The 25,170-nt window shown below is 41.5% G+C and overlaps 1 protein-coding gene across 3 annotated transcripts in view; it reads left to right on the top strand.

Moving 5' to 3' along the window:
* The window catches only part of USP3 (ubiquitin specific peptidase 3), a 52,602-nt gene that overhangs the window by 11,939 nt on the left and 15,493 nt on the right, over positions 1 to 25,170 (top strand). For all 3 annotated transcript variants that reach the window (XR_005775562.1, XM_040413656.1, XM_040413657.1), the window contains exons 6-12: positions 10,048 to 10,130; positions 12,659 to 12,772; positions 13,084 to 13,197; positions 13,791 to 13,937; positions 14,289 to 14,395; positions 15,913 to 15,990; positions 19,426 to 19,544. Coding sequence is in view for 2 of the 3 variants with exons in the window: in XM_040413656.1 (XP_040269590.1) it covers positions 10,048 to 10,130; positions 12,659 to 12,772; positions 13,084 to 13,197; positions 13,791 to 13,937; positions 14,289 to 14,395; positions 15,913 to 15,990; positions 19,426 to 19,544 (762 nt within the window). In the remaining variant the exon portion in view is untranslated. The remainder of the gene's footprint in view (positions 1 to 10,047; positions 10,131 to 12,658; positions 12,773 to 13,083; positions 13,198 to 13,790; positions 13,938 to 14,288; positions 14,396 to 15,912; positions 15,991 to 19,425; positions 19,545 to 25,170) is intronic.

Here is a 25,170-nt window from a genome sequence, read left to right as displayed (position 1 = left end):
AACGGCTCCTTGTGGCTGCCCCCATACAGTGTAACGGCTCCTTGTGGCTGCCCCCATACAGTGTAACGGCTCCTTGTGGCTGCCCCCATACAGTGTAACTGCTCCTAACTCTTCTTGGAACCTCAAGTGTTTTTTTTAATTCATGTTGCCCATGACTTTGCCCACAGACATCTGATACACTGCCTCTTGTACTTAAACAATGTTATAGTTCTGGGCAATTCCATGGAAATGTCAACCCCATCACACAAAAATGAAATTGTATTTAAAAACACAATATGTGTGTAATATTAATGTACACAATCTAAAGTTCAAGGAAATATTGTTTTGTAACTTTTAAAAAAAAGGCGCCTTGATGTAGCAACATGTAAACCAAGATGGCCTATTTGCTTGCACAGATGGTGCATTCTTTGTCAAGTTTTGGATACCATCAAGTAAGCCAGGACTTTTTGACATTTGTTTGGTAAGTGCAGTCACTTGTAGCATGCATTAGAGATTTGATATTAACCCCTTAAGGACACATGACGTACCGGTACGTCATGTGTTGTTCCGATCACTGCCGCCCGGCCGGCGATGAACGGAACAAGGTGCCTGCTCAAATCATTGAGCAGGCGCCTAGGCTAAATGCACGGGGGGGGTCCCGTGACCCCCCCCCCCCATGTCGGCGATCGCAACAAACCGCAGGTCAATTCAGACCTGCGGTTTGATGCGCTCTTTGCAGTTTCTGATCGCGGGGATCAGAAACTTTATAATGCCCAAAATATATATATTTCACCTCCCCCTGCACCCCTGAATGATTTTAGCCCGGTGGGAGGGGCAGGGGGAGGGTTGCGGGCGGTGCGGGAGGCGGGCGGTGCGGCAGGCGGGATCGCGATTCCCCGCCCGCCTCCCCTTGAATAATCGTTGGTGGCTAGTGGGTATACCAGGGTGCCAGCACATTGCTGGCACCCTGGTATAAACAGCTGACATCTGTGCTGCGATGTCAGCCGTTTAACCCTTTCCATACCGTGGTCCGTACGGACCGCTGTATGGAAAAGGTTAACAGCGCAGGGAGCTCCCTCCCTCTCCCATCGGGGGGCTGCTGTGCCTTTGCACCCCCCCGATGGAGAGGGAGAGAGCCCCCAGACAGCCCCCCGACAGACCCGTCCTTACCCTTCCCCGTCTGAACTTCGCAGACGGGGAAGGTTCCCATGGCAACAGGATGCTTTCTCAGGCATCCTGCTGTCCATGGTGCTGAACAGATCTGTGCTAAAGGCAGAGATCTGTTCAGACAAAGTGTAAGTAAAATACAGTGCAGTAACCTATATAGTGTACTGTACTGTATTATACAGACATCAGACCCACTGGATCTTCAAGAACCAAGTGGGTCTGGGTCAAAAAAAGTAAAAAAAAATGAAAAAAAAATGTAAAAAATAAAAAAACACATTTATCACTGATTAAAAATGAAAAAAATATTTTCTACACATGTTTGGTATCGCCGCGTCCGTAACAACCTGATCTATAAAACGGTCATGTTACTTTACCCGAACGGTGAACGCCATAAAAATAAAAAATAAAAAACTATGATAAAATTGAAATTTTGCCCACCTTACTTCCCAAAAAAAGGTAATAAGTGATCAAAAAAGTCGCATGTACGCCAAAATTGTAACAATCAAACAGTCAGCTCATCCCGCAATGGGATGGAAACACTAAAACATGATTTTTTTTGTTTGTTTCAAAAATGAAATCGTTGTGTAAAACTTACATAAATTTTTTAAAAAAGTATACATATTAGGTATCGCCGCGTCCGTATCGACCGGCTCTATAAAAATATCACATGACCTAACCCCTCAGATGACCACCGTAAAAAAATAAAAACGGTGTAAAAAAAAGCAATTTTTTTGTCATCTTTAGTCACAAAAAGTGTAATAGCAAGCGATCAAAAAGTCATATGCACCCCAAAATAGTGCCAATCAAACCGTCATCTTCTCCCGCAAAAAATGAGACCCTACTTAAGATAATCGCCCAAAAACTGAAAAAACTATGGCTCTTAGACTATGGAGACACTAAAACTTTTTTTTGTTTTAAAAATGAAATCATTGTGTAAAACTTACCTAATATGTATACAATTTTTTAAATTTATGTATCGCTGCGTCCGTGACAACCTGCTCTATAAAATTACCACATGATCTAACCTGTCAGATGAATGTTGTAAATAACAAAAAAAAAAAAACTGTGCCAAAAAAAAAGATATTTCTTGTTACCTTGCCGCACAAAAAGTGTAATATAGAGCAACCAAAAATCATATGTACCCTAAACTAGTACCAACAAAACTGCCACCCTATCCCGTAATTTCTAAAATGGGGTCACTTTTTTGGAGTTTCTACTCTAGGGGTGCATCAGGGGGGCTTTAAATGGGACATGGTGTCAAAAAAAACAGTCCAGCAAAATCTGCCTTCCAAAAACCGTATGGCATTCCTTTCCTTCTGCGCCCTGCCGTGTGACCGTACAGCTGTTTACGACCACATATGGGGTGTTTCTGTAAACTACAGAATTAGGGCCATAAATAATGAGTTTTGTTTGGCTGTTAACCCTTGCTTTGTAACTGGAAAAAAAATATTAAAATGGGAAATCTGCCAAAAAAGTGAAATTTGGAAATTGTATCTCTATTTGCCATTAAATCTTGTGCAACACCTAAAGGGTTAACAAAGTTTGTAAAATCAGTTTTGAATACCTTGAGGGGTGTAGTTTCTTAGATGGGGTCACTTTTATGTAGTTTCTACTCTAGGGGTGCATCAGGGGGGCTTCAAATGGGACATGGTGTCAAAAAACCAGTCCAGCAAAATCTGGCTCCCAAAAACCATACGGCGCACCTTTCCCTCTACGCCCTACTGTGTGCCCGTACAGTAGTTTACGGCCACATATGGGGTGTTTCTGTAAACGGCAGAGTCAGGGCAATAAAGATTAGTCTTGTTTGGCTGTTAACCCTTGCTTTGTTAGTGGAAAAAATGGGTTAAAATGGAAAATTAGGCAAAAAAATGAAATTCACAAATTTCATCCCCATTTGCCAATAACTCTTGTGCAACACCTAAAGGGTTAACGAAGTTTGTAAAATCAGTTTTAAATACCTTGAGGGGTGTAGTTTATAGAATGGGGTCATTTTTGGGTGGTTTCTATTATGTAAGCCTTGCAAAGTGACTTCAGACCTGTAGTGGTCCCTAAAAATTGGATTTCTGAAAAATTTCAAGATTTGCTTCTAAACTTCTAAGCATTGTAACAACATCCCCAAAAAATAAAATATTCCCAAAATAATTCAAACATGAAGTAGACATATGGGGAATGTAAAGTCATCACAATTTTTGGGGGTATTACAGAAGTAGAGAAACTGAAACTTTGAAAAATGCAAATTTTTCAAAATTTTTGTTAAATTAGGTATTTTTGTTATGCAAAAAAAAATTTTTTTTTTACTTCATTTTACAAGTGTCATAAAGTACAATATGTGACGAAAAAACAATCTCAGAATGGCCTGGATAAGTCAAAGCGTTTTAAAGTTATCAGCACTTAAAGTGACACTGGTCAGATTTGCAAAAAATGGCCTGGTCCTTAAGGTGAAATAAGGCTGTGTCCTTAAGGGGTTAATTGATAGAGACTTTCCACCATGTTTACAAGTCAACCACTAGCTGTTTAAAGATGGTGTGCATCAGCATGTGATTCCGTCACGATAACCGAGATTTTTCTTGCTATACTGGTCGGTATTTTATACAGGTCAGTAAAAAGTTTTGTGCAAAGCACTACCTTTACCAGGATTATTACTGTAAAAAGTCACAAATTTTCACATGTTATTAGGACAGTTATGGCACTGTGACGGAATCACCTGAATGACCATAAGGCTATTTCATGCTAACTAGAGTGGTAGTATAGGTCTATGAAGCATCCAATTTATTTTAGGTCTTTGAGTTTGTAGCAACTTGTGAGAAAGATGGGCAAAACTGATGCTGAGAGACGATGTGAAAGTCGACAAAGACAAAAAGATGCAGGCCTGCATGAAGCAATGAAAGCAAAGGATCGGAAGCAAGACAAGCGGACAGCAATGACACCAAGACACTTAAGAAATTCAACAAACAGCATAATATTGCTCATAGAAGATACAGAGACAAGCAGAAGACCATTCACAAGATAAAGCTTCTATATCTACAGCAGTTGCCGATACTCCATGCAGTCATGAATATGCTTTACCTTCATCATTTCCGTACAATAGTAGGCAAAGTCTTTGGAAAGCACTTAAAGGGGTTGTCCGGGTTCAGAGCTGAACCCGGACATACCCTTATTTTCACCCAGACAGCTCCCCTGAGGCTAGCATCGGAGCATCTCATGCTCCGATGCGCTCCCTTGCCCTGCGCTAAATCGTGCAGATCGGTAACGTCACCGGCTCTGAGGGGTGGGCTTTAGCTCTACCCTAGCAGTTTTACTGGCTAGGGCAGAGCTAAATCCCGCCCATCAGTGCCTGGCAGCCCCATGGAGAGTCCCGGTATGTCACCGGATCTCCAAAAAATGCCTTTGCCCTGCGCAATTTAGCGCAGGGCAAAGGAGAGCATCGGAGCATGAACTGCTCCGATGCTCATGTCAGGGGGGCTGCCGGGGGGCAAATGGAGGTATGTCCGGGTTCAGCTCTGAACCCGGACAACCCCTTTAAGCGGGTCAAGAGAGGTCTTCCGCACAGTCCACAGAAAATCATAAAAGTTGTACAATGCCTCAGTGATCAGTTTCCCTTTCCATCCCTATCTTTAAGTCCCAGAGCAAGTAATCAGCAGGTCAATGCTGTTGGGGAAGAGTTCTACAACAGCGATATCAGTTGGATGTCACCTGGTTTAAAGGACTACATAATTGTTAAATGTTGGTAGTTTCGTGCTCTGTACTTACTATGGGAAAAATTAAAACGATCATACGTTGGACAACCAGCAGACTCCCAATTTGAAGTTCTCAACTTGAGAAAGAATGATGAAGCAGGCCAGATTTTTGTGTTCCCAGAAAAAGAAAATCAATGCTGGGTTGATGAACATGATGTTATACATATACCGCAGCCAACTTTAAAGTTGTCCTATGACAGAATGAAATACACTCACCTAAAGAATTATTAGGAACACCTGTTCTATTTCTCATTAATGCAATTATCTAGTCAACCAATCACATGGCAGTTGCTTCAATGCATTTAGGGGGGTGGTCCTGGTCAAGACAATCTCCTGAACTCCAAACTGAATGTCAGAATGGGAAAGAAAGGTGATTTAAGCAATTTTGAGCGTGGCATGGTTGTTGGTGCCAGACGGGCCGGTCTGAGTATTTCACAATCTGCTCAGTTACTGGGATTTTCACGCACAACCATTTCTAGGGTTTACAAAGAATGGTGTGAAAAGGGAAAAACATCCAGTATGCGGCAGTCCTGTGGGCAAAAATGGCTTGTGGATGCTGGAGGTCAGAGGAGAATGGGCCGACTGATTCAAGCTGATAGAAGAGCAACGTTGACTGAAATAACCACTCGTTACAACCGAGGTATGCAGCAAAGCATTTGTGAAGCCACAACACGCACAACCTTGAGGCGGATGGGCTACAACAGCAGAAGACCCTACCGGGTACCACTCATCTCCACTACAAATAGGAAAAAGAGGCTACAATTTGCACGAGCTCACCAAAATTGGACTGTTGAAGACTGGAAAAATGTTGCCTGGTCTGATGAGTCTCGATTTCTGTTGAGACATTCAAAAGGTAGAGTCCGAATTTGGCGTAAACAGAATGAGAACATGTATCCATCATGCCTTGTTACCACTGTGCAGGCTGGTGGTGGTGGTGTAATGGTGTGGGGGATGTTTTCAGGGCACACTTTAGGCCCCTTAGTGCCAATTGGGCATTGTTTAAATGCCATGGGCTACCTGAGCATTGTTTCTGACCATGTCCATCCCTTCATGACCACCATGTACCCATCCTCTGATGGCTACTTCCAGCAGGATAATGCACCATGTCACAAAGCTCGAATCATTTCAAATTGGTTTCTTGAACATGACAATGAGTTCACTGTACTAAAATGGCCCCCACAGTCACCAGATCTCAACCCAATAGAGCATCTTTGGGATGTGGTGGAACGGGAGCTTCGTGCCCTGGATGTGCATCCCTCAAATCTCCATCAACTGCAAGATGCTATCCTATCAATATGGGCCAACATTTCTAAAGAATGCTATCAGCACCTTGTTGAATCAATGCCACGTAGAATTAAGGCAGTTCTGAAGGCAAAAGGGGGTCCAACACCGTATTAGTATGGTGTTCCTAATAATTCTTTAGGTGAGTGTATGTATTTGCGAACTCCGTTAGTGCAGAATGAGTGCTGCTTGTATAAAAGAAAATTATAAGCTTTTAAATATTCATTAAAGAAAACTTAAGTTGAATAAAATCTTTCATTACACTGTGAAGGACAACTGGTGATTCCGTCACGGTGATTCCGTCACAGTGCGGAAATCGATGGTAAGCTATGTTGTATAACAAAGTGAGAAAAATGATATCTGCTACTAGGCTATATACTAAGTAATGTATAACATATAACAGAAACATTATCTTTTTCTTTTACATTCACAGAGATTTATTCTTTTTGAAACAAACTCATCTCTTTGTGTCCATGAAAAGTGATTCCGTCACAACATGTTATGGACAATTTACACAATGTAACAGAAGCAAAAAATATAAGTATTTTTTGCTTAAATGTACAGTCTCATATATGCTTTGTCACACAATGCCAAAATGCATATAGCATATACTTTAGTAGCAGACTTATTTACCATCAAATGTGGAAGCACATACTTAAATAGTGATTCCGTCACAAATGGAATTGCCCTTCTGTTTTTGGGCCTTTTGGTTGGTCAGTGGTCACAAAATACGTGTGTGTGTGTATTTTATTGTTAAAATTGGTATCGGTGAGTACTTAAATAAAAGTATCGGTACTCGTACTCAGTCTTAAAAAAAAATGGTATCTGGACATCCCTAAACTCAAGTAATATAATTCATGCCTTTTGAGGCACAGATGATTCTGGGAAGACCGCTTTACTGTGCAATAGATAAAATACTAAATATACAGTTCATGCTATTAATAAATTGCCCCCCTTCGCTTCCGTGGCCCACTGCTCGCCATCAGCTGATACTTTGTTTACAGATTGTAATAGTGACAGGGGAATGTCATGTGATTGCGGTGATGTTGTGTTTACTGTCTTACGCTGTGATAATTGATAGGGATGAGCAAATTTCATGTTATGAAATTTCGTTTGCGCTTCGTTTGGTGGTAAAAGCAGAATGACGGAATGCATAACGGAATGCCTTTAGAGGCATTATGCAGGAGAGGACTCCCTTGCATAACGGAAATGGAACGGATCCGTTTTGCAGCCCATAGACTTCTATTATGACCAGGGTGGATAAAAATCAATGATTAAAAAAAAAAAAAAATTTTTTTTATATAAAATGCTTTTTGAGGAAAATATATTACCATCCAAAGGTTATTCCATCATGAAATAAAGATTAGTTTTTTAATTATGTAGAATAAGGCTGTACGTAGACTCCCATATTGTTGAATAGATTAGGCAGTGGCTGAGGGACAGACAACAGAGGGTTGTAGTCAATGGAGTATATTCAGACCAAGGTCTTGTTACCAGTGGGGTACCTCAGGGATCTGTTCTGGGACCCATATTGTTTAATATTTATTGCAGAAGGCCTCGATGATAAGGTGTGTCTTTTTTCTGATGACACAAAGATTTGTAACAGGGTTGATGTTCCTGGAGGGATACACCAAATGGAAAAGGATTTAGGAAAACTAGAGGAATGGTCAAAAATCTGGCAACTAAAATTTAATGTTGATAAGTGCGAGATAATGCACCTGGGACGTAAAAACCCAAGAGCAGAATATAAAATCGGTGATACAGTCCTAACCTCAGTATCTGAGGAAAGGGATTAAGGGGTCATTATTTCAGAAGACTTAAAGGTAGGCAGACAATGTCATAGAGCAGCAGGAAATGCTAGCAGAATGCTTGGGTGTATAGGGAGAGGCATTACCAGTAGAAAGAGGGAGGTGCTCATGCCGCACTACAGAGCACTAGTGAGACCTCATTTGGAGTATTGTGCTCAGTATTGGAGACCATATCTTCAGAAGGATATTGATACTTTGGAGAGAGTTCAGAGAAGAGCTACTAAACTAGTACATGGATTGCAGGATAAAACTTACCTGGAAAGATTAAAGGACCTTAACATGTATAGCTTGGAAGAAAGACGAGACAGAGGGGATATGATAGAAACTTTTAAATACATAAAGGGAATCGACAAGGTAAGAGGAGAGAATATTTAAAAGAAGAAAAACTGCTACAAGAGGACATAGTTTTAAATTAGAGGGGCAAAGGTTTAAAAGTAATATCAGGAAGTATTACTTTACTGAGAGAGTAGTGGATGCATGGAATAGCCTTCCTGCAGAAGTGGTAGCTGCAAATACAGTGAAGGAGTTTAAGCATGCATGGGATAGGCATAAGGCCATCCTTCATATAAGATAGGGCCAGGGGCTATCCATAGTATTCAGTATATTGGGCAGACTAGATGGGCCAAATGGTTCTTATCTGCCGACACATTCTATGTTTCTATATGTGTAATTTTTTTGGTAAATAAATTCCATTAATCCATTCACAATGTCATGCTCTTCCAGAGGTTTTTGTAAGATTATTGGGCAGTTTCTCTGCCTACAAGATATTATCACAGATGCTTGGTTTACTTTTGCAGTTCTCAAAACTGAATTTGACTCAGCAGAGATCACATGCCTCTTCTTCACAGCAAAAATGTTATAACATGAACAGAGTTGACAAAAATACCTTAATCCTAACTTCTACAAACCTATGAATGCAGAATCAACCTAATCAAACTAATATGAAAAGTTTAAATCTTCATCTACTTGCATATTATAAGTTATACCAGCAAGAATTAGTCTTTATGTAGAAAACTATGATTTAAATCGAGCCTTACTGACTAGTGATTTAAATCGTGATTTAAATCATTTTGATTTAAATCAAATCCACCCTGATTATGACACAATGAATAACAGAATACCTCTAAAGGCATTCCGTCGTAGAATTGTTATGGTCCGTGGTAACAGAATCCATAACGCGATTCTGCTTTTACCACCAAGCGAAGTGCAAACTAATTTCAAAATATGAAATTTGCTCATCTCTAATAATTGACTGCATGCTTGTGATGTCACCATGACATCATATTGCCATGGCATTTTGGAAACAAGGGGACACCGTCATAGTACAGATGTTGTTTCCTTAAATATATTGCAGACAGGTTTTCCCTTTTGTGTACATCTCCATTGTGTTCCTCTATTATTCCTCCTAAACAGTTATGAAAAAATTGACAACAGGGTGTTACCATTAACCTTGTCAAAGGGGTGTGTCCTTACAAACTATGGCAATGTTAGCACTGATTGCAATTGCGGACAAGAAAAGGCATTTTCTATGAGAATGCCGGCGATGTGAGGTCCGCAAAATGTGGAACGGACATTGCCAATGTCAGTTTTTTGCGGCTCCACGGAACCGTGGAGCCGCAAAACACGCACAGACGTGTGAATGGACCCTAAGCTTAATTTCGTAAAGAATACAAGGTTGGTCTCAGGTGATGCTGGTTGGACAGCTTCAGATGAGTGAAGCTCACTCCCCTTGGCGGGAAGGGGGGCCTCGTCTTCTACTTTTGGCGCATGCACAGTGAAACTGAATGTACTTGCACCAGTATGTGCACTGTACATGTGCTGGAAGCTGCCAGCCTGTCAGAAGAGAATTACCAGTACAAGTATTCCCAGCTTTACTCCACTGGACGTCTTTAGAAAGCGGAAGGGCTGAAGTAAAATCGAGTGCTGCAGTTCAGTGGGGTAAAACTACAAACAGGTTTGGTTTAACCACTTGATTTCTATTGAAGGCGTTTACTGGGCCAACATTCACATATGTAAATGTCACTGTATGTATGTAAACTGTCTGAATTTCTACATGATTTTCTTTTATTCACAAGGGAAGTACCTCTGCAATTTGTGCCACTGGATTACGAAATCTGGGGAATACCTGTTTCATGAATGCAATACTTCAGTCACTCAGGTACGCAGACTTTTTGGATAACTGATTAGGGCTTTAAAGATTATCTCAAAATAATTTACATGTCCTATAAATACTGGACGAAGTGCTCCTTATGGGATCCACATAGGTCATTTTATCTGGGCTCCCAAACCTTTGTACTAAATGACATTAAATTACATTAAAGGGGTTTCATCACCACAACCCCTTTTTTAACACTTGGGATACCGGAGGCTTTTTTGTTTTTGCGTTTTCAATTTTCTTCTCTATCTTCCTTGATCCATAACTTTTTTTATATTTCCATTCACATAGCTGTATGATGGCTTATTTTTTGCGGGACAAGTTGTAATTTCTAATGCCACCATTAATTATGGCATACAGCGGTAAATTCCAAATAGGGTGGAATTGGTGGGGAAAAAAAGCAATTGCTCCACAGTTTTATGGGTTTTGCTCCCACAGCGTTCTGTTTGCGGCAAAACTGATCCATGCCCTTCATTCTCTGGGTCGTACTGATTACAACGATACCTCATGTGTATAGTTTTTTTTATGTCTAAATAGTGTAAAAATACATTTAAACTTTGAAAAAAATGTTTACATCAACATATTCTTTTATTCTCCCCCCCCCCCTTCCCCCAGAAAAGTTTTTATAGTTATATCTACTGAGCTGGTTTGGGACTTATTTTTTTGCGGGACAATCTGTAGTTTTTATTGATACCATTTTGGAGTGTGTGTGACATTTTGATGACCTTTTTTATTGCATTTTTTTGGGGTAAGAGAAGCAATGAAAAAAATGGCAAATCGGCCATTTTGACCCTTTTTTTCTGTTACGCCATTCTCTGTATTGGAAAAATATTTTTATATTTTAATAGTACGGGCAGTTTCGGTCGCTGTGATACCCATGATGTTTATATTTTTTTATTTATTATATGGAAAGGGGGGTGATTTAAACTTTTATATATTTTAAAAATGTTTAATGTTTTATTTCATTTTTTTGTAATGATTTTGAAGCTTGTATATGAGCGTACAAAATGCATTTTTTTTTTTTTTTAACAATCATGGGTTTTTAAAATGCATTTTGTACTAACTATTGCTCATTTCTTAAGAATCGCAGCTTCAATGCTCTCGGCCTCTTCAGCAAGGCTGAGACCATTGAAATCAATTACTGGCATCCTCATTGGCCACAGGATGCCGGTAACAGGCCATTTTTTACCCTTTTGATGCCTGAGGCCTGCTGCACTTGCCAGCGGGCGCCATGTTTGCCTTTCGCTCCAGCGCAATACATGTACGGCGCTGGTAGCGAAAGCGTTAAATTGAAAGCAGCCCAGTGATCAGCTGATGCCTCTGGGTGAAAGTCTGGATGCAATGTGTTATTGCAGGGAGGAAGCTGTAGTTGGCCATACATTTTCCCAAGATGTAGTATTACATGCTGGCCAGTTAATTGAATTGCTGACTAGGTAATACATGGGTGAACCAGGCCTGTCACAGTAGTAGCCATTTTTTGTTTTACTTCCAGATAGATCCCCTCTATAAGGCCCCATTCACATGGCTGTAGTGCTACTGTGCCTGTGTTGTGGACCGCAAACCATGGCACCGGCCGTGTGAACTCCGCATCACGGTGCAAGATACAGCAAAAGTTAGGACATGTTCTATCTTTTGTGGAACCGCTCCGCTCCGTAAAAGATAGGACATGCCTTTAGTGGGTCTGCACCGCGATGCGGAGTTCACATGGCCATTGCCTGTGTTTTCAAGACCCACAGCTTGTGGTCCATAACATGGGCATGGTGGTGGGAATAGGGCCTTAAAAGGAATCTGTCACGTGTTTGAACCTAGAAGCATAAAACTCACCAGCGAATGTTGATGATATTCATGAGCTCCTGACTCTTCCTGCCTCTTGCTGCCGATTGACAGTTTTTTCCAACTGATATCAGCAGCGGGAAGTGGGGGACGGGAGCTCATAAATATCAGGACACATCAGTACAAGATTTTAACAAAACTAACTTTTGCTAAGGGGATCTGTCACTAGTTTATGTTGTCGTTAGGACATCACAAAACAGATTCCCCTTAAGCCCATATACCCTAATAGGGCATATAGAAAGGGGTAGTCTTCATGAGGAGTCCATTTGAGTCATTAAAGGGGTATTTCGGTTGTTAGAAGTTATCCCCTATCCACAGATCGGTGGTCGATCACGAGAACGGAGGCCCCATATTCCTTGCAGCCCCCCTGAAATGAATGGTGCTGCCGGTCGCACATGGGTGCGGCCGCTCGATTCATATCTATAGATGATGAAGTCCATAGAAATGAATGGAGCTGCCACGTGCATGTGCAACCGGCCACTCTGGTCATTTCAGGGGGGGCTGCAAGGAATATGGAGCCCCGGATTTGATGGTTACCCCTATCCTGTGGATAAGGGATAACGTCAACCAGCCAGAATACCCATTTAAAGGAATTTCCTTTTTTTTTTCTTCTGTTATCTTTCATTCCATTGTTTTCCCCTTTATCTCTTTGCCTGTGTATATGTGATTTATATGTGGAATGCTTTCTCTTTGTGCAGCAACATTCAACAGTTTAGCTGCTATTTCAAAGAATTGCCAGCAGTAGAACTTCGTAACGGGAAAACAGCTGGTCGCCGGATTTACCACACAAGGAGTCAAGGGGAAGTTAATGTGTGAGTTCTTTTTTGAAAATATAAAATCATCAGTAAGCTGGGGAGCCTTCCCAATCACTTTGATGAATAGCGGTTTAATTAAATAAATTACAAAATTGCCCTGCATTTCATGGCCAAGCCCCCCTACTATAACATGTCTGTTTCCATGTTATTGGGGACACAGAGAAATACCCGTGTTGTAGGAGTCCTTGGCCTTTATATGGTTCACATACACTTACTCCTATATGATTGCTTGATGTCCTAGGTGTTTTCAGTGTAAAGTGAAAATATTAGAGTCTTATGATAACAAACAATACCTATTTGTTTTGTAGGTCATTGGTTGAAGAGTTTAGAAAGACTTTGTGTGCATTGTGGCTGGGTACTCAAACAGCATTCAGTCCAGAATCCTTATTCTATGTAGTATGGAAAATCATGCCAAGCTTCAGGTAATTTTATATATATTTTTTTTATTAACATTTTGGGTATGACATTTCATTGAGATTGATCAAAGATAAAGCATTGTGCGTACATATCAAGTATGGTACAGCTCACATAAGTATACATACGGTACGGATGGACTTGACTCAAAGTTAACATTCAGGTAAACAAAATGGTGGAACATGAGCGAAAAAAAATAAACAAAGTAAGAAAACATGGTAGCTGTTTCTTGCCAATAATCAACAGTTCTAGGCTTCTTCCAAACCAGGAGCATAACAAAGAAGTGGATTGTCCCCTTCTCCTCTGAGCACTAAATAGGCAATTGTGTCTATCAGCGAACCTTCAACTATCCATAGTGCCCCTGATATCTCCATTATGATGCTAGAGACCTCCGTATCCAACTGTCAATCTGCATAGACACATAGCTGTGGTTCACCTGATTCAAACACAGCTTTTCTTTTGTTGATCCAAGGCTCCGTCCCCGAGCTATGATACTTTTTCTTAATATGCAAATTAGGTCTTTGGTGCAATGAGGGCGTCACTATTGTTCTTGCAGCCAGGCAACATCGTCTGTAACATTTTTTTTTTAATTTTTTTTCAGGGGCTACCAGCAGCAAGATGCCCATGAGTTCATGCGGTATTTATTGGACCATTTGCATCTAGAACTTCAGGGAGACTCTGATGGCTCTAGTCAATCAATCATGTCACAGGAAACCTCCAACCGATCCTCAAGCAGCAAGTGTTGTATGTAGGTGTCTTCCACGTAATTGTAGAACATCACATTTTTCCAAGTTTTCCTGGTAGATGCATGGCAAAGCCAGTTTAGATTGTGCCTATTCTGCATGTTTTTTGGCTATAGTTTTGGCCTTGTACTTGGGCCCTGAGTACATCCTTGAGTATTGAGTACTTTAGAGACTTGTATTTCAGCAGATCTTTTGGCCCACCCTCCAAACTAGAGGTTTTCTGCAATATGCTTGTTTTTTTTTTTGTCACTTGTTGCCCTACTTGTCTGTAATGGCATTCCTTTAGAAAATGTATTTTTTTAAGTTATGGTTGTTATGGGAAGGTTGCTACCTTGTTTTTATATTGTATATTGCAGCAATGGAGCAAACACAGTGGTAACCTCTGTATTTGGGGGCGTTCTGCAGAATGAAGTCAACTGCCTAATTTGTGGAACAGAATCTAGGAAATTTGACCCATTTCTAGGTACGGTTCTTTCCTGTATACTATAAATTTGAAAGGCCCAATTTAAATGACATACTGTATATCTGTTTATAAGTTGTGTTAGTTAAATTATCTTTAACCCCTTCATGCTCAACACTTTACTACTAACGTTGCTGCGAATAGCAAGTTAATACTCAACTCCATAATAGTACAGTGCTTTGCCCGCGCCGCCCGTCTCGGGTGCCAAATGTTTTATACATCTAGCACCTGGCTTTTACTGCTGGGCTTGGCTTTGAAACCGATTCTGGCAGTTGAACCCCTTAGATGCTGCTTTTAATGCTGACTGAGGCATTTAACTGGTTAAAGAGAGTGCAGGAACTCTATCTCTTACCCCATTGCCTGTTCACCCCCTTTCTCCGATGCGATCATGAAGTGCAGAGAGATTGCCAAAGCTTATTGCTGACATTGTGTTCTATGTCCCTATATACCTTGTTAATTTTTCGCTTTTCTGTTACTTAGAGCAGTGTTTCCCAACCAGTGTGCCTCCAGCTGTTGCAAAACTACAACTCCCAGCATGCCCGCACAGCCAAAGGCTGTCCGGGCATGCTGGGAGTTGTAGTTTTGCAACAGCTGGAGGCACATTGGTTGGGAAACACTGACTTAGAGCATGGAGGAGAGGAGAATGGGGCTTTTAGGGCTCAGTGCTGTGAGTAGGTATACATGGACATAGTATACAATGTCAGCTCTAGCAGGTAGTGTGCTAAGAGGCACATGACCTAGTGATGTGCAACATGGGGGACACGTCTCCACTGCAGCCAGTGATTGGCTACAGCAGTCATATACCCCGCATCAAACCAGATGTTGACGCGGGGAGGCCCAGGACCTTGAGAGCCAGTGGGGCAGTGATGAAGCCAGAACCCAGCAGCGGGAATCGGGTAAGTATGATCATCACTGCGGGTCCGGCCACTCTGGGGTTTGTAAAAAAATAAAGGTGCACAACCCTGGCCATTGAGATTTGTTTATTATGTAGATTATATAGGACCTGTCACCACTCCTGACATGACTGTTTTACTAAAGAATTGTATTCTTTATAAAAAAAAATCTATTCTGGTGCCTATTTTCTTATCCCGAGCCATTCTTCTGTTTTGCAGAAATTGACAAGTGAGTGCTACTAGTTGGGGCTGTGTCCCTACATATTCTGACACCGTTAAGTCAGTGATGGAACAACCAGACTGTGTAGACACATAACGGTTTGACAAGATAACTTGTAACACCCAGTTGTCAGTTTATTTATTCTAGGATGAATTAAAGAGGGCTGGCGCAATGCACAGCTCTAGCTGGAGATGCTCTAGAATTCTTATACCATAAATTAGTAAAAAAAATCTACTTTCTATGTGCGAAGGGGTGACCGGTCATCTTTAAACAAGATGTCCACACAACGTTCCCATCTGTATTACAGTGGCACCCCCTCTAAACCCCAGGCATTGTGTTTAATAGTATAGAACATTTCACTTCGTATACAGAGTATGCGTCTTCCTGATTACTACGTCCCTTTGCAGATCTCTCCTTAGACATTCCCAGTCAATTCCGTAACAAACGTAAGAACCAAGAAAATGGACCAACCTGCAGTCTCAAAGGTATACGTTTCTATTATTTGTATCAATGTTCCAGGCTGTTAGTGGCAAACCAAGTACTAGCTCTCTTCACGTTTCTGACCACTAGTTTGTTTGCCATTTGCATGTAATCAGAATTTAGTGTGTTGAGCTGCATGGATGACATTTATAAGATTTCATCGTTTACTGTAAAGAGGTTTGAAAATCCTGCAAGCATTGGTGTTATGTATTATTCAAGGAACTCTCTCATATACTTAATTTTAGCTGTGTTCACACTTTAGTCAAACCCTCCATCGCAGATTCCATCCACATTTGATGGAAAGAATAGTGCAGCAAGTAGTGCTATTCTCCCTGTGAACACGACCACACAGGAATCCCATGGATTCCGTAATAAGTTCAGGGGGGGTTAGTCAGTCATCGCTGTCCAGTGTTGATGGAAACCATGACGGCAGTGAGAACAGACACTAAGGGGAAATTTATCATCCCCCTAAGCCTTACTTTTGGCATTAAAAAGTTGCAAAACCCAGTTTCGCTAATTTTAAAATGCCATTGCGGCTAGATTTAGTGCCAACTGGCATTTTATATTGCCCTCGCCAGTTTCCGAAAAGAGGACATGGTGTGAGTGGGGCCATCGGCCATGGCACATTTATTAGGGCCCTTTGATATCAGCATGGCGGTCTTGATAAATCAGGGCCTTAGTCTGTAGAAGTAATGAAGAAATGTTTTGTTGTTTTTCATGTTGTCGCTATTTAGTTTAGAAAGTTCTACTGGTTCTACAGCTCCAATACATCTTAATGGTAACAGACAGACCATCCCTGTGAAGTCTTATCTTGAGGCCATACTATCTTCCAATTTTTCCCTAGTTCGTGCTAACCTACCAAATGTATGGTAGCAAAAAGTAGGGGACAGATGGAAGGGAGCTCATACAGTACTACGGTAGCTTTGGAGAAAATGTTACAAAGTAAGAATGGTTTCAAAAACAGAAGTGTTAATAGTTTTATTATAATCAATTAACAAAATATAAGGTGAGTGAAATCAAATCAATATTTGGTATGGACACACTTTGCTTCAGTTCTTCTAGGTACAGTTTTTGAAGGAACTTAGCAGGGAGGTTGGTCGAAACATCTTGGAGAACTAACCACAGATCTTGGAATGTAGGCTTGCTCAAATCCTTCTGTCTGTTCTTGTAATCCCAGACAGACTCTATGGCTCTGTGAGGGCCATCTCATCACTTCCAGGACTCCTTGTTCTCCTTTAGGCCTCATGCACACGACCGTTGTGTGCATCCGTGGCCGTTGTGCCGTTTTTCCGTTTTTTTTCGCGGACCCATTGACTTTCAATGGGTCCGTGGAAAAATCGGAAAATGCACCGTTTTGCAGCCGAGACCGTGATCCGTGTCCTATTTTTTTGACGGACAACGGTTCACGGACCCATTCAAGTCAATGGGTCCGTGAAAGAACACGGATGCACACAAGTTTGGCATCCGTGTCCGTGATCCGTGGCCGTAGGTTAGTTTTTATACAGACTGATCCGAAGATCCGTCTGCATAAAAGCTTTTTCTTAGCTGAGTTTTCACTTCGTGAAAACTCAGAACCGACAGTATATTCTGACACAGAGGCGTTCCCATGGTGATGGGGACGCTTCAGGTTAGAATATACTAAAAGAACTGTGTACATGACTGCCCCCTGCTGCCTGGCAGGTGCTGCCAGGCAGCAGGGGGCAGCCCCCCCCCCCCCTGTAGTTAACACATTGGTGGCCAGTGCGGCCGGCCCCCCTCCCCTGTAGTTAACTCGTTGGTCGCCAGTGGGCCCCCCCTCCCCTGTAGTTAACTCATTGGTGGCCAGTGCGACCTGTCACTTACCAGTAGGAGGAGCTCCCGGCCGGACCTGTCACTTACCAGTAGGAGGAGCTCCCGACCGGACACAGACATCGCAGCTCACAGGTAAGTATAATGGTTCAACAAATTGCTAAGTAACCATGGCAACCGGGACTGCAGTAGCGTCCTGGTTGCCATGGTTACCGATCGGAGCCCCAGCGATTAAACTGGGACTCCGATCGGTACACTCCGCTGCCACCAATGATAGGGGGGAGATTTTAATTAGGAGGGGGAGGGAGGGGAGAAGGCCCACTGGCCACCAACGAGTTAACTACAGGGGAGGGGGGGGCCGGCCGCACTGGCCACCTATGTGTTAACTACAGGGGTGGGGGGGGCTGCCCCCTGCTGCCTGGCAGCACCTGCCAGGCAGCAGGGGGCAGTCATGTACACAGTTCTTTTAGTATATTCTAACCTGAAGCGTCTCCATCACCATGGGAACGCCTCTGTGTTAGAATGTACTGTCGGATTTGAGTTTCACGATGTAACTCAAATCCGACGGTATATTCTAACATAGAGGCGTTCCCATGGTGATGGGGACGCTTCAAGTTAAAATATACCATCGAATTGGAGAAAACTCCGATCCGATGGTATATTAACTCCTGACTTTTTACATTGAAAGTCAATGGGGGACGGATCCATTTGAAATTGCACCATATTGTGTCAACGTCAAACGGATCCGTCCCCATTGACTTGCATTGTAATTCAGGACGGATCCGTTTGACTCCGCACGGCCAGGCGGACACCAAAACGACTTTTTTTTTCATGTCCGTGGATCCTCCAAAAATCAAGGAAGACCCACGGACGAAAAAACGGTCACGGATCACGGAAAAACGGAACCCCGTTTGCGGACCGCAAAAAAATACGGTCGTGTGCATGAGGCCTTACACTGAAGATAGTTCCTAATGACACTGGCTCTATGTCTGGGTTTGTTGTCCTGCTGTAGAATAAACTTAAACTATAAACATTTATATTTTTGAAAGCATTCTTACCTTGCACCATTCTCTCCACACCTGCCTAAAAGTTTTTTATAGTACTATAGATCTGCGAATGAGCTGTAGAGACAATATACAGGCGTTTTAAAATAAAGACTCTTTGCAAGGATAAAGAATTTTTTATTTTGGCTGCATTTGGACAATTGTTGGGAATGGGAAATGTGACATTTTAGGGTAGGTTCGCACCTCCATTTTATCTAATTCAGCTGGCTGTTCTGGCAGAGATCAACCTGCCAGAGTGGCCTAGCCAGAAACCGATGTTCACTGCCGGACCCCATTGACAATAATGGGATCCGGCTGCTAAACGGCAAAATGCCTACTTTCTGCCGGACAAAAGAAACGTTGCATACAAAATGTTTTTGTCCTGCTGAAAACAGGCATACCAGAAAGCCGCTGGATCTCAATGGGGTCCTGAGATGAATGGCAGTATCTGGCTGGATCCAGTAAACTTTGGCAGGCTGTCCTCTGCTAGAACAGCCTGCCAGATTAATTCACAGGAGGTGTGACTCTACCCTTACTTTTTTGTGACTTGTACATCATGCTGATTTTTGGCTTGCAGATATTTACATCATCCTATCTCTTTCATTTAAGACTGCCTTCGCAGCTTCACAGACCTTGAAGAATTGGATGAGACTGAGCTCTACATGTGCCTAAAATGTAAAAAGAAACAGAAATCCACCAAAAAATTTTGGATCCAGAAACTACCAAAGGTTAGAGTGTGGACATTAGTATGGTGTTAGACCTATTACTGACTGCTATGTTAAAGTTCTGCTAAATCAAGCAAAACATGTGATCTAGGCAATCAAACTGGGTTTGAATTCATGCCATCCCATTAGAATGTAGCAAAACCACAAAGTGAAAGTCCACCAGTGAAAGTGTAACAGTGTACACAGGTAAAATCTGGTGTAGACCATGCCTTGTTCCTGGTGCCATGGGGTTTGGAATAAGGGTGAAGATAATGGTAAACTGTCACAATGAAATGGAGGTGTTCAATTTTGAAAAGCATGCTATATTTAGTAATTTTTGCCATTATACCGATGCAGTATTGGTGTAAACTAGGACCTTTATTGTTGCCTAGAACGATGGATCAATGGTGGGTATATTCACAGCACACTGACACACATCTGCCACATGTGAATATACCATTACGATATTTACAAGACTGCTCCACATACTAGCGATGTGCCAACCCTACCTTGCAGGTACATTTTATAGAAACTGAACTAATTCATACTGCATTGCTATTTAACCACTTGCTTACCACCGCACAACTTTGTACGTTGCGGCGGTAGGCTCTTATCTGTAAACAGACGTATGAAAGTGTCGGGTTACATCGCGATCCGACGGCGGCCCGTGCCGCCGCAGATCGCTGTGACCGCGCTGTCATTAGACAGCTGCGGTCTCAGGGAGATGTGCCATGGCCAGCTGGAGCGGTCTGGTTGTAATACACGCTTGTAGCACTCTGCTACAAGCGTGTATTACATTGAAGAAACTGAAAGCCATCAGGGAGCGCTTTTTCTTATGTAAGAGCGCCACCTGCTGGCTTTAAATGAAATGTCAGCCTGCAGACTGGGAATTAACCTCTTCCTGGCTTGACTGTGGCAGAAAGGGGTTAATTCACTTAAAAAAAGTATAATACACACGCATACAAAAAAAAACAAAAAAAAAAAACACCTTAACCCCCTTTGCTACTAGCGCCGTACATGTTCGGTGCTGGAGCGATATGTAAACATGGCGCCCACTCGCACGTGCAGTGGGCGTCATGGCCGGCAGGTCTCTGCTGTTTCAAACTGTCTGTAGTTGCTCTGAATACTATGAGCCTCGCTAATGAGGCTTATAATATTCATGCTGCAATTCTTATTTTGGCCACCAGATGGCAGGCCAACATGAGAAATTAGTAATTGACAGTCATAAACTCATTTTAAAAATCCCTGATTTGTACAAAATAAAAAAACTGAATTTATAGGCTCATATATGGGCTTCAAAATCATTACAAAAAATGTAAATAAATTTAAAAAATTCCAATTCGGCAAATGCCATAACTTAAAAAAGGGTCAAAATGGCCGATTTGCCATATTTTCATTGCTTCTCTTACCCAAAAACTGTAATAAAATGTAATCAAAAAGTCGCACACACGCCAAAATGGTATAAAAAAACAAACAAAAAAACTACAGAGCCCCTATACAGCTCAGTAGACAGAAGTATAAAAAAGTTATGGGGTCAGAATATGGTGATGTAAAAAAATCTTTTTTCCAAAGTTTACATTTATTTTTACACTATTTAGACATACAAAACCTATACATATGGGGTATCGTTGTAATCGTACTGACCCAAAAATATGGTCATGGGTACGTTTTGTCGCAACCAAAACGCCGTGGTAACAAAACCCGTAAAACTGTGGAGGAATTGAATTTTTTTTTCCCCCAATTTCGCCCCTTTATTTTTTTTATTTTTTATTTTTTATTTTTTTACCGCTTCCCACTACATTGTATGCCATAATTAATGGTGGCATTAGAAAGTAAAACTTGTCTCACAAAAAATAAGCCCTCAAACAGCTATGTGAACGGAAGTATAAAAAAGTTATGTCTCAAGGAAGATGAAAATGAAAACGAAAAAACCTTCGGTAGTATAAGATGAATACCTTAGGGGAATAACATTAAAAAAAGTCACTTTGAAAGAGCTTGTAACATTTTGGCGCTGCATAACAGTTTTCTGGCAGTACGGTGCCATAGAACCAGCAATAGAAAAATATGCCGCCAAAATGCGCTCCAGTCGCGGCGGGCCCAGCCAGTAGATAAATACCGTCCATTTTCAGGGTACAAGTGTATAGGAATCATTTTTTAAGTGTTTTGACTTTAAAGGGGTATTCCGGTAAAGTAAATTTACATTTTTGAAAAACTGCATTAAGGCTGCAGGCTGTGACCCAACCAGAACCATACCTATACATACAGTATAACCAGAGCTTCAATTTACCTTACAATCCATTTGTCTAGCTCATGTGTGAGCCTGTAATACACTAACCCTAAGTTCACACTTGCGCGTTTTGCGTTCCTATGCGCTGTAAAACGCTCAACAAGGAGAAACCAATGCTTCCCTATGGGAATGGTTCTCACCTGGGCGTTTTACTATGCGTACGATCGCGCTGTAAAACGCCCGACGCTCAAAAAAGTTCTTGAGCTTCTTTGGGGCGTTTTGTCGCGCGTTCCCGTACATAGACTTTCGGGAACGCGCGACAATGGGCGTTCGCTTGTCTCTGTATGTGCGATTGTAAACGCTGGTACAAACGCGCATACAGAGCACTCCATCGCGAACGCTCAGGTCTGAACCCAGGGTTAGAGTATCATGGCGCCTGAACCTCCCTCACAAAGACTACAATCCCCACAATCGCTATCTTTCCTGCTGTGAGTGTTGATGTTTACTGATTGGCTGTCTGATATACAGTCCGGCCACGCCCCCTCTACTCAGTAATCACCAGCACACTAACATGACCTTTGTTTCACAAGACCTTTAGCTATAGAATTGATAGCAACACACTGAGCATGCCCGACCTAACAAAGGCTCAGAACTACAGGTCGGTACCATGGTAATTTATGAGAAAACGCAGTGGGTAACAGAGGAGAAAAACTACTGAACGGTAAATATGTGAAATTTACATTATATTAGGTAATGATTGATGAATTAGTCTAAAACATAAGTTATATTTATGGTAACTGGAATACCCCTTATAAACCTTTTGTAATAGTTAGAAAAAAAAATTGCTAATAAAATATATTTTCTTTCCTAATTTTCACAGTAACAGTTTATAAGACTGATAAAAGACATCTGTCCATCCAGTTCGGCCTGTTATCCTGCAAGTTGATCCAGAGGAAGGCAAAAAAAAAAACTGAGGCACAAGACAATTTTCCCTACTTAACCCCTTAAGGACACAGCCTTATTTCACCTTAGGACCAGGCCATTTTTTGCAAATCTGACCAGTGTCACCTTTAAGTGCTGATAACTTTAAAACGCTTTGACTTATCCAGGCCATTCTGAGATTATTTTTTTCGTCACATATTGTACTTCATGACACTGGTAAAATGAAGTAAAAAAAATTATATTTTTTGCACAAAAAAATACCTAATTTACCAAAAATTTAGAAAAATTTGCTGATTTCAAAGTTTCAGTTTCTCTACTTCTGTAATACATAGTAATACCCCCAAAAATTGTGATGACTCTACATTCCCCATATGTCTACTTCATGTTTGAATTATTTTGGGGATGTTATAAGGCTTAGAAGTTTAGAAGCAAATCTTGAAATTTTTCAGAAATTTACAAAAACTCAATTTTTAGGGACCAGTTCAGGTCTGAAGTCACTTTGCGAGGCTTACATAATAGAAACCACCCAAAAATGACCCCATCTAAGAAACTACACCCCTCAAGGTATTCAAAACTGATTTTACAAACTTTGTTAACCCTTTAGGTGTTGCACAGGATTTAATGGAAAATAGAGATACAATTTCAAAATTTCACTTTTTTGGCAGATTTTCCATTTTAATTTTTTTTTTTTTCCAGTTACAAAGCAAGGGTTAACAGCCAAACAAAACTCATTATTTATGGCCCTGATTCTGTAGTTTACAGAAACACCCCATATGTGGTCGTAAACTGCTGTACGGGCACACGGCAGGGCGCAGAAGGAAAGGAATGCCATACGGTTTTTGGAAGGCAGATTTTGCTGGACTGTTTTTTTTTTTGACACCATGTCCCATTTGAAGCCCCCCTGATGCACCCCTAGAGTAGAAACTCCATAAAAGTGACCCCATTTTAGAAACTACGGGATAGGGTGGCAGTTTTGTTGGTACTAGTTTAGGGTACATATGATTTTTGGTTGCTCTATATTACACTTTATGTAAGGCAAGACAACAAGAAATAGCTTTTTTGGCACCGTTTTTTTTTTTTTGTTATTTACAACATTCATCTGACAGGTTAGATCATGTGGTAATTTTTTAGAGCAGGTTGTCACAGATGCGGCGATACCTAATATGTATACAATTTTTTTTATTTCTGTAAGTTTTACACAATGATTCCATTTTAAAAACCAAAAAAAGTTTGTCTCCATAGTCTAAGAGCCATAGTTTTTTCGGTTTTTGTCTTAAGTAGGGTCTCATTTTTTGCGGGATGAGATGATGGTTTGATTGGCACTATTTTGGGGTGCATATGACTTTTTGATCGCTTGCTATTACACTTTTTGTGACGTAAGATGACAAAAAATTGCATTTTTTACGGTGGTCACCTGAGGGGTTTGATCATGTGATATTTTTATAGAGCCAGTCGATACGGACGCGGCGATACCTAATATGTATACTTATTTTTTATTTATGTAAGTTTTACACAATGATTTAATTTTTGAAACCAAAAAAACATGTTTTAGTGTTTCCATAGTCTAAGAGCCATAGTTTTTTCAGTTTTTGGCGATTATCTTGGGTAGGGTATGATTTTTGCGGGATGAGATGACTGTTTGGCACTATTTTGGCTTACATGCAACCTTTTTGATCACTTTTATTACCTTTTTTGGGAAGTAAGGTGGGCAAAATTTCAATTTCATCATAGTTTTTCTTTATTTTTATAGCGTTCACCGTTCGGGTAAAGTAACATGACCGTTTTATAGATCCGGTTGTTGCGGACGCAGCGATACCAAACATGTGTAGGGAATTTTATTTTTTCATTTTTAATCTGTGAAAAAATGTTTTTTTTTTAACTTTTTTTTTTCACTTTTTTTTTGACCCAGACCCACTTGGTTCTTGAAGATCCAGTGGGTCTGATGTCTGTATAATACAGTACAGTACACTATATAGTGTTTTGTACTGTATTTTACACTTTGTCTGAACAGATCTCTGCCTTTAGCACAGATCTGTTCAGCACCATGGACAGCAGGATGCCTGAGACGGCGTCCTGTTGCCATGGGAACCTTCCCTGTCTGCTCAGTAGTGGCCAGAACTGCGCAGACGGGGAAGGGTAAGGAGGGGGGCTCTCTCCCTCTCCATCGGGGGGCTGCAAAGGCACAGCAGCCCCCCGATGGGAGAGGGAGGGAGCTCCCTGAGCTGTTAACCTTTTCCATACAGCTGTCCGTATGGACCGCGGTATGGAAAGGGTTAAACGGCTGACATCGTATCACAGATGTCAGCCGTTTATACCAGGGTGTCAGCAATGTGCTGACACCCTGGTATACCAACTAGACGCCAACTATTATTCAAGCGGAGGCGGGCGGGGGATCGCGATCCCGCCTGCCGCACCGCCCGCAACACCCCCCCCTGCACCTCCCACCAGGATAAAATCATTCAGGGGTGCAGGGGGGGTGAA

This window comes from Bufo bufo, chromosome 1 (assembly GCF_905171765.1).
Source record: "Bufo bufo chromosome 1, aBufBuf1.1, whole genome shotgun sequence".
NCBI classification, from domain to species: domain Eukaryota; kingdom Metazoa; phylum Chordata; class Amphibia; order Anura; family Bufonidae; genus Bufo; species Bufo bufo.
This window is presented reverse-complemented; position numbering and strand designations above follow the sequence as displayed.